The following is a 10,583-nucleotide window of genomic DNA, read 5'->3' on the forward strand; positions in this document are numbered from 1 at the left end:
ATTTTTTTAAAATTATTTCACTAAATGATATTAATATTTTATTTTAGGAATGTAAATCAATATTAATTTATTTTATTTGAAACGGTTGCATTTAAAAAATTAAAATTTAATTYTAAATTAGGAATTGACTAACATACCATTTTAATTTGATTTAAATTGTATAATTAATATGTTAAAATGATTGGTTGAGATTGGTTCTCACAGTTACCACAAACAACTCAGTTCTCCCTTGAATAGGCCCATATATATATATATATATATATATATATATATATATATGTGTGTGTGTTATGTAAATGTTTCTTGTTAGCAATACTTTATGGGAGTAAGAAAAAAGTTGTAAGGGGCATGCTTCTTTTAAGAATTTATGAACAAATGATTAAAGGAGTCAAATTATGAGGTTTCTATGAATGTGTTTGCTTTAGAAGACGGTATGATCACCTTTTTACTGTTTTGTTATGTAATCGTCAACCCACATTGACTAAGGTAGCAATCAAAATTTAGGTCCAAAATGTGGTGTTTGGTTTGATGAAATTGTTTCGAGGGATTTGAATTTTGTAGAAGAATTTGAAATTGAAAGGGTTTGGAATTTTTGGTGTGTTTGATTTGATAAATTTAGAATGAAATGGAATTCCATTCCATTTTTTATAAATTATTTATAAAAGTAAATTATAAATAATTATAATAATAATTAAAAGCATCATTTTATTAATGAATTATTAGATTATATAATGTTTTAAACATAATTTGAAACATTATTATATATATAAATCTTATAAAATCCCGTGAAATCCCAACCACCTCAGTGGATTTCAAAATCCTATGTATGAAGGATTTCAATATAATCTTAAGATTTCATATCTAAACAATCATGGATCCAAATGGAATGGATTTGAAATTACAAATTCCTCGATTTCATTTCATTCCTGGAAAACAAACAGACTCTTGGTTTTTTAAATCAATAAAAAGTATTCCTTTTTTAATGGTACATAAAATCCTCAATAAGACCAGCAAGAAAAGCACCTAAATTTGATACATTGAGAGAGAATGTGGTTAAATGTATTAAGCAGTAATCAATGAAAATAAAAATAAAAAAAATTGTTTGGTTTTTTATAATACAATGAGTTTATTCCTCCAGAAGCCCAAAATTTTGTTCCTGATTAAACTAGGGGAATGAAACTTCATTTTCTATCATTTTTTATTTTCATTCCTCAGCATTGGCCAAATATACTCTACATATATTGAAATGAATAGAATGATTGGTATTTACATGTAAATATTGAACTCTATTTTTAAAGAATTGCAATATATAAATTTTGATATATTTTTTAATTTTTTGTTAATTTTAATCTGACAAATTTTATCCTTAAAATTTAAAAATTCACCAATCAAATTGCGACATGTAGCAAGAAATTTTGTTCATATAGGAATTGATTAAGACCAATCATATCAAGTACATGTAGTAGAAATATTAGCAACAAAAGTAACCCTGAAAAATTCCCTTTTAAACAATAAAATCTAACCTTCCAATTCTTAGGGGGTGTTTGGGTAAAGCTTATTTAAAACAACTTATGTTTTTTTGTAAAAGTGCTTATTAACTTATGCGGTATCAAACTGGAGTTTTGTAAAAAGTGTTTGGATTAGCTTATAGCGGTACCAAACTGCAATAAGCTGATAAGTTGTTTTTTAGTGTTTGGCAAATTTTGCTTATAGATGTAAAATTACCAAAAAGGTCATCCAACCCTATTTTCTCTCGTGTTCATCGTGTACCTCCAGTGTTCATCCAATGTTCATCGTCTACCTCCAGTGTTCATCCCGTGTTCATCGTGTTCATCGGAGATGCTTGCAATCATCTCAGACTCCTTGTTCTACATCGATTCTGGTTTGATTTCACTCATCCGTCTCCTCAAGAAACATCGATTCTGGTTTGATTTCACTCATCGATTCTTGTTCTACATCGATTCTTGTTCTACATCGATTCTAGGGTTATCGATCTCTAGGGTTAGGGTATCGGAGAAGAGAAGAGCTCGATGAGAAGGATCGATTTTGGAGAAGAGAAGAGATCGATACCTGGAGAAGAGATCGATGAGAAGGATCGATTTTGGAGAAGAGAAGAGATCGATACCTGGAGAAGAGATCGATGAGAAGGATCGATTTTGGAGAAACGTATTGGAGATCTGATCGATTTTGGAGACGTGATCGATTAGGGTTAGACAGGGTTAAAATGGTAAATCGGTAATAAGTCAATTTTCATAAGTTACTATGGATTAACTTATCAAAAATAACTTATTACCGGTTTGGTACCGGTATAAGCATTTTTTTTTTTTTTTACCCAAACACTCCGTTTTAACTTATCTCCGGTACCAAACTGAAATAAGTCAATAAGTCACTTAAATAAGCTTATCCAAACACCCCCTTAATATCATCATATTCACAGTATGGCTATGAACTGAGAGCTCTTCCCTGTAAATCTTCAGTTTCTACCCAACTTAACTTCTTCACTAACAAGTAACAACCACCATCATCTGCTGCTGCAAAATTCTAAAACATTCGCACTTATGAACACTTCCGAATGCCAAATTGCAAGCAACGATCACGTAAAATGTCGCACTTCCAACCATCATCATCTTCCAAAGCTTTTGCATACCACATCGATCAACTGCGTTCGCCAACCATTGCTCGTACTTAATTAACGAACATCTTGATATCATGTTTTAATAATGCAAGCAGACGGACTCTTACAATATGTCAAATATCAGTTTTGGACTTCAATGTAATTCATGCTACCACCTACACCTACTTTCCAAAAAACCTGAAAAGGGTTTTAAAGTTTAGTCATCCATCCATTCATAAATACACAAAATTTTAAGTCATAACTACTTCAATAAACACAGTTGGCCATAATTGTTGCTAGCCATTGCTCTCGAGCTGTTTGGTTGGTTTTCCATTAACTCCTCGATGGGCTAAATTGTCGTCTGGTCAACTAAAAAGTGTAATAATTACACATTTTCAAAACTGGGTCTTTTTCACTGCAGACATTTATTCTGGGAGGGGGGAGTAAATATGCATACGACAAACAAGTTTGAGTCAAAATAGTTGGAAGCAAACCTGCGAGATGATGTCGTTAGCTTCATTAGTCGTTGAGAAGTCCACAGGCACCAGGCAACAAAAATATCCATATTTACAATGGTCAATGTCAAGATTCAGATTCTATGTCCACGAGACATCGACTTAGATTTCCTTCCTCAAAAGTAATTTGCAGGATCAAATTATCAACGCACTATTTGTACTATATCCAACTACACCCACGAAGTTTTCTGATTCCCATCTCAGTCATTTGTTTCCTTACATGGTTAACATCAGACCACTGATCTGAAGCTGCATACATGTCAGATAGCAGCACATAATTCGCAGCATTTTGAGGTTCAATCTTAAATAGCCGAGCTGCAACCTCTTTACCCAATGATACATCACCATGGATCCTACAAGCCCAAAGAAGAGCACCCCAAGCACTGGCATTGGGTTCCACGGGCATTCCTATAAGAATATCATATGCCTCTCTTACCCTTCCCGCACGACCAAGAAGATTGACTTTACATGCATAGTGATCAGCCGAAGGAGTTAGAGAGTATTCATTAATCATAGAATCAAAAAGACGGCAGCCTTCTTCAACAAGATCGGCATGACTACAAGCACTCAGGATGACAGTGAAGGCCACATCATCTGGGGTCAGCCCTTCTTGTAGCATCCTGTGGAAAAGGGCAACGGCTTGAACACCATGGCCATGAACGGACAATCCTTGAATCATAGAAGAATAAGAAATCAAGTCCCGTCTAGACATTTTTTCAAACAAGGTTGCTGCCCTCTCCAAATTCCCACACTTTGCATTCATGTCCACCAGCGCTGCAGCCACGTGATTTTGGCTACGGTCAATTGAACTTTCACTCATATAAGAATCAACCCACTTAGCCAACTCCCAATCCCCGGCTTGTGAACACGCTGACATTAGGCTCACCATGACATATTCATCTGGCTTAACATTCCTAGAACGCATGTCGGTGAATATTTTTATAGCTTCTTTTGGTTGACCATTCTGAGCATACCCAGCTATCATAGCTGACCAAGTAACAATATCTTTCTCAGGTGATTGATCAAACAAAGACCTCGCTGATGCCATATCCCCTGACTTAGCATAACCATTGATCATCGTGGTGAAGGAAGCCGTATTCTTACAAGGCATTTCGTCAAACAATAATTTAGCAGTTAACAAATCACCAGACTTAATAAACCCATTAATCATGGCATTCCACGAGGCATGATTTTTTTGGGGCATTGCATCAAACAACTTCTTGGCCAGTAAACAATCTCCATTAGTTGAATACCCAACAATCATAGAAGTCCAAGTAACTACGTTTCTGACAGGCATTCGATCAAACACCTTTCGAGCATTTGCAATCTCTTGACATTTCCCATAGAGATCAATCAAACTAGACCCAACAAACACATCAGCTTCTGTACCATACTTAATTATCAACCCATGAAGAACCTGCCCTTCCCTTGACGCTAAAGCACAAGAACAAGCTTTAACCAACAAGGGGAACGTGTATTTGTCCGCAGCAACATAATAACTTTGTTTCATGCGCCGAAAAAATTTGATAGTTGTGGCCAGAGATGAGTGTGTGCAGTGGCATTTAATGAGAGTGTTCCAGAGATAAACACCAGGATGAAGAACACGGTCGAAAACGGTTTGGGCGTAAGAGAGGTTGTTAGGAGAAACAGAGTTACAGGCAGAGATGAATTGAGTTATGAGGAAATGGTCTTGTTCAGAGCCCTTGCGGATGATCTGGGCGTGGACTTGTTCAAGGTTTCGGACGTTTTTGCAAGCTTTTAAAAGAGACAAGGTTGAGAAGGCCAGTGAAGACGAGGAAAGCAGTTCGGTGGTCAGGGTTGAGCATGGACTGATCAAAATCATATGAGGATGTGATTGCTTTACTGCAGTTTCTCCGGCAATAGCATATGGTTCCCTCTTGGCATCTGTTGTTAACTCGGGCAAATTTTTTTGTATGTTCACAGCCTGAGCCATCATGCTGGCAGGGTTTAAAGCATTCATAGGGAGCTTTAGAGTCGTGCCCTTGAAACGTGGACCGAGAAAAGGTAGTAAGCAACAACCTAGATGAGTAAGAAGCAAGTTCAATCATCGAGTGTTTATGACGACTAACCTCTTCCATCACATTTCCAAAAGCGTTAATGTATTGTTCCGAAATGTGCAAGCTTGATGCCTGCAAATCCATCCACCTTTCAGCTTGAATACATATATGATATGCGAGACAGATTCAGTGTTTCCACTCAAATTAAACAATTTTCCAGTAGATAAATCACAAATATAGATGTGTAAAATCACAAGCAGGAATTGGGAAGTGGCCTTGGTTATTGAATTAGTGGATATAAATACGATCCTAAGTTGATAGATCACAAATTCGAAAAGCTAAACCAGGGCTGAAAAAGAATAAAGAGAAAAGGGATATGCGAGACTAAAGTGCAGGAATCATTTTTGAGCTAAAACCCAAAATGGTTAAATATGCAGGTGTTTTTAGGTTGTGACAGGCCACTGTCAGATAACGAAAAAAAGACTGATATAGAAGATTCTCAAATTTAACAATCCCCATACCAATGATACCAGATACTAAGGTATTAGAAAGAAAAAACATATATGAAACTTCAACAGTGTAAAGATATTGTAGATCTATATAAACATCAAGATATTTCCACCAGCATGACGGCATGTACCTGATACACAGATTAAAGACCACAAGACCTTACCTCAACTCCTCCATTTTCTTGAAGAGCTTGAGAAACCAAAGCAATTCCTTTATTTGTTGCTTGACATCTAGCCAAAATAGCCTCTGCTTCTCCTAAATTAACATAAATAACAAGGTTAAAATAGCTCTATATTTAAGCTTCTTAATTCCATATGCCAACTTACCCTGAACTTCCAACATCATGGAACTCTTCTTTCCATCAGCAATGTTAACACTTGGTTGTCTTTCTTCTGAAAAATAGAAAAATAAAAAATAGCAGAAGTTCATAATCACATATTTCGTGAGTGCAAATGGCAAACTATCTATTACGGTTCCATTCACCCATGAAATGGATTAACACATAAAACTTTAGGCTCTCAGTACGAGTGACAAGGCATGCAAATATAGGTTGTTAAAGAGTAAATTGACGATTCTAAGATTTTACCATGGCTTGATTATGTTCCAAAATGTCTCAATGAATTTACAGAAGATGAATATTATAATATATGGTATAAACTTCCAGAATGACAAGCATGCATGTTTTAGCACATGTTCACCACTCCAGTTTGAAACAAATACACTGGTTATGATGATATGCTGCACCTTGTAAAATTTAAGGTATATTAAGATCACCTTATAGGGGTTTTATTACCTTCCGACTCCAGAATTTGGGCTCTCTTTTTCGGCTCAGCTTCTGTCTGCATCCCCATACCTTCTTTTACACCACGGGGAGGAGATATATCCCCTATATACAAAAGAGCTCAGATGTAAGGCAGAGTATTCATAACAAAGTTTTTTCTGGAAAGTATCAAGTTAAAATTATGCTTGACTGAAATACTATAGTTTACTTGTTTCACAACGAAGACATTGCAAGCCCCAATCTTTTGCAGCTTCATTGATAGCTATCTGGAGAAAAGTACATTATCACAGCTATTACTTATGTGCAAATTAGTGTCCAGACTCCAACTCTTTTTCACAGCTATTATCACAATAAAGAGAAGATATGTGTATAACATGCAACGAGAGTCCTTCAAATGTTGGCAACCAATTCACAATGATTTCAAATGGTAAGAAAGAAATGTGACATAGCTAGTTGTGTGAATATCTCCAGAATTTTAACTATTTTCAGCAATCTATACACCTTATAGAACTTCAATGAACTGCTCCAACCCTCCCACTCTATCTTGAACTCACACATGCATTAGCTTGTTAAATTCATATATAATATCTTCCTTCCTTTTTCAGTGGCTGAACTTGGTAACTATAAGCATGTACACCAGCTGAACTTGAATAACCAATGAGATACACAATAAAAACCAAATCAGAGAACCAGTTATGGGGGAGTTGGTATACAATATTTATATGTATGACACCAATGTCGCAATGCCAACATGCAACAAACAGCACAGTTCATTGTTAGGGTTTGACGAGTTGCAGTCTGCTACTCAAAGTGCAAATTACTTGCATCAAAACAGAGAGTGATCCCCAGAGTCATATTAAGGTTTAACTATACAATTTTTTGTTGAGTCTTTTGTCGTTTTCACTAAAGTTAGTCTTGATTCATAGAGTCTAGAGTCTAGGGTTGCATTCAAGTTTAGTTTTACTTGGTATTAAGATTAGAAAAGTTGTTTGCTTTGTACAATGTGTAATGATTGAATCGTTGTAACCAGGTGTTTCCTGTCGAAACGAGCCCACTTGTCTTTTGGTGCAAGTAGATTCAAAGATACTTGACTCGGCCACTGACATGCAAGACCAATACACACCTTGTGTACATGCTGTCTTTTGGTGACACAAAAAGCCACTCAATAAATCATTGTTGGTCTTACCATTGTCCTACAGAACTTCGTTATTAGTTACAATGGGATATGCCGATTGGCGATCGCATAAGACTCTTGCAACTTGTCATCATCTTAACCATCCTACTTTTATCTTATGACAAACATACCTGTCACTTTGTCCATCTTTTTTGTAATATTGAACACGAATAGCAGACTATGTTTTTTAACTACCTGTCTACTTGCTTGGTTATACCTACCATCTTCCACTTCCATATCAAAAGCATATACTGGGACCAGATGCTCAACTTTCATTCATTAAGCATCCTATTGTCATAATAGTGACACAAAATATTCCAATGATAATAATAACTTCCTGAAGAGCTCTCAAAACTTCTTCAGAAATACTATTAGAATCAAGAGTTTCAACTACTTCTATCACTTTTGGAGAGTATTTCTTAGGGGCCGTTTACCTAAATGCTTACCCGGTAAGCGCTTACCGTTAGGAGTCAACACTATAATTTATTTTATCAAGTAAGAGTTGTCACCTTCACTTACCGGGTAAGATTCTCCATCCTTATTATCGCTCTTACCGGGTAAGATTCTTACCCCTTACCATGTTCATCCGATGAGGAAAATTGCCCTGTAAGTACTTACCAGGTAAGCGTTTAGTAAACGCCCCCTTAGTATTTGGTTTGCCTCCAATAATAGATTTTACAAACAAAAGTTTATTAGCATCATCAAAAAGAGTCATCAAGCTTCCTTATACTCTCCCCTCATGTTTACTAAAAAATCATCAAAATGATATCTCCATTTGTAATTTCATCGTCTTCAACAAAAAGTCTCTGCTTGTTATCTTTTATTGACTGAAATCCCTCCCTTCTTTACTCTTATCGTGTCAGCCTGGCAATTCTAGCTTCCCCCCTTTTGCCCAAATTTCTTGTACATTCTTCGTATGTTTTTTTCTTACTATTTCCTTATCCCCATCCTCGTTAGATTATTCCTATATATGTTACATACACTCTTAAAACCATGTAGGAGTCTATGGTATCTATTTTTCTCCTTAACCTTTTATGTGTCTTCATTCCAGCACCTAGTAAACTTTAGTTTCTTGTTGAAAAAATATAAGTTAGGGTTGCCATCACCAAAAGCATAACATGTACAAGTTTTGAGATGAATTTATATATAAAGAATTAAAGGGAACACAATGTGGGCATGTGTAAAAAACTTTGCAGATGCTTGATAAGTTCCACAACATAAACATGCACCCAAATCAAGTAAACATATCAAAAGTTGCAGAAAACCATATAGGTTCCATAATACAATAAGCTTTTAACCAAATCATGGCCCTTCACCTAAAGGGTTGGGTTCCGGTGAGAAAGAGAGTTAAGGTGAGAAGCATAAGAAGGAATCTCCACCCTTGGATGCATATTAGGATGAGATGCACTGTGTATCAAGCACAATTCATGGGTGGGTTTGAGATTAAAGGTGATCAAGGTCCAGATCCCTTACGCTTTCTCACCTTAACTCTCCTTCCCCCACGATCCTTCGCCTTCACCTAAATATGTCTTCACCTGTCTCAGATACCGCATATAATTTCAAATGATGTACAGTTATAAAGTATCACTTGGTCTGACAGTATGCTTTCCTTGAGGTCCTAGACCAACACGCTATTAAGCATATAGATATATTTCATGTAAATGGACTCGGCACAATTACAATTAAGATTATTCTGATAAAAAAATATATATAACATATAATAAAAAGAAAACTACAATGAGAAACCCACCACTATCTTGTCGTTCAATGTGTTTCTTTCTTCAAATGTTTTATCAAGGGTGATCTTGCCAAGATCACTATGCATAGTGGTCTGTGCAAGCTGAATGACAGGATATCGTGGATTTTCCATTCGATATGATGGCGGCATAGAATCAACCATCTGTAACAACATATTCAAATACACAAATAAAAATAATAATCATTAAGTCAGTCCGTTGAAAATCTTAAACCCAATACTGCATTCCCAGACCTTAACATAGAGCACTCCATCTACCAATATGCTGACATTGTCCTTGGTAATGGCAGATTGGTCTGCGACAGGAATTGCCTCCTCTTTAAGAGAATGCACGTGGGAAGCTTTGTCAACAAAAGGAATCAACAAGTGAATCCCAGGTTCCAAGGTCTTAGCGTATTTTCCGAATCTTCCAATCATGTAAGCCTTCTTCTCAGGTACTATACGGATGCCCCAATTAACAGGTGGTGGAGTATCATAACTAAAATTTCAACCATAACGTGTCATTAAGTAAACAAAGTGAAAATACATGAAGTACACTAGCAGCACCATGGTGTGTGGCAATTGAAGATATATGACTGTATATGATTAAGAGTAAGGGTGAATCCAGGTTACCTGTTACTGGGATTGCGAGAGGTACGAAAATGGCGGACATAAGAGGGGGAGAAAAACAGCGACTTGAAGTGATTAGATGAAAGGAAAAACGATCGGTTGAGAATGGTAGATTTGGACGAAGCTTCAATCGGCGATTGTTGAGTACTGTTGAGTGATCTGAGTGAGTTAATAGCAGCTTGGGATCTCAAGAAGCGATTCATTGCTATCAAATTGGCATTGAAAGTGAAAGAAAACTGGAGAAATGAGGAAAAGCCCTTTGATAAACCCCAAGGGTTTCAACACTCCAAGACGGAGAAAGTGAAAGAAAAAGGAAAACTCATCAAAAGACAAAAATGACTGAAAATGTTTTTCTAGAAATTAAATTTAGGTAAAGATATATATATATATATATATATATATATTAGAAGCGTACTCGCACAATGCAACGAGATACATCATGATTTTAATATTTCATTTTATTCCTTATCTCAGTCGATGTTATAATATGGCTTTATGTGATTTTGAGAAAGCGGTGATGTTTTTATTTTTGAATAAAATATATGTTTGAAGATATCATAAAAATTTGACAAAAATATATCGATATTAGTATCAAATTAACTATTT

The 10,583-nt window shown here is 35.8% G+C and overlaps 2 protein-coding genes across 4 annotated transcripts; both read right to left on the reverse strand.

The window, feature by feature from the left end:
- Nucleotides 1–2,441: 2,441 nt before the first annotated feature.
- On the reverse strand, nt 2,442–5,074 carry LOC112519728 (putative pentatricopeptide repeat-containing protein At5g37570). 3 transcript variants are annotated; one of them, XM_025127980.1, is made up of 3 exons: nt 3,109–5,074; nt 2,743–2,812; nt 2,442–2,659 (listed from the first exon to the last, which is right to left on the reverse strand). In XM_025127980.1, the coding sequence occupies exon 1, from the start codon at nt 4,970–4,972 to the stop codon at nt 3,290–3,292; it is 1,683 nt and encodes a 560-aa protein (XP_024983748.1). In that variant the 5' UTR covers nt 4,973–5,074; the 3' UTR covers nt 2,442–2,659; nt 2,743–2,812; nt 3,109–3,289. The 3 variants fall into 3 exon arrangements, with proteins under 3 accessions (XP_024983748.1, XP_024983755.1, XP_024983742.1); XM_025127987.1 differs by lacking the exon at nt 2,743–2,812; XM_025127974.1 differs by having other exon boundaries at nt 2,442–2,812.
- A 617-nt stretch (nt 5,075–5,691) lies between these two features.
- On the reverse strand, nt 5,692–10,195 carry LOC112519749 (stomatin-like protein 2, mitochondrial). Its single transcript, XM_025127998.1, has 7 exons — nt 9,981–10,195; nt 9,603–9,846; nt 9,363–9,512; nt 6,647–6,704; nt 6,451–6,543; nt 5,984–6,049; nt 5,692–5,912 (listed from the first exon to the last, which is right to left on the reverse strand). The coding sequence occupies exons 1-7, from the start codon at nt 10,178–10,180 to the stop codon at nt 5,800–5,802; spliced, it is 924 nt and encodes a 307-aa protein (XP_024983766.1). The 5' UTR covers nt 10,181–10,195; the 3' UTR covers nt 5,692–5,799.
- Between the last annotated feature and the right edge of the window lie 388 nt (nt 10,196–10,583).

The sequence above is a fragment of the Cynara cardunculus genome (assembly GCF_001531365.2).
Source record: "Cynara cardunculus var. scolymus isolate 2C chromosome LG 1, CcrdV1, whole genome shotgun sequence".
Taxonomy (NCBI): domain Eukaryota; kingdom Viridiplantae; phylum Streptophyta; class Magnoliopsida; order Asterales; family Asteraceae; genus Cynara; species Cynara cardunculus.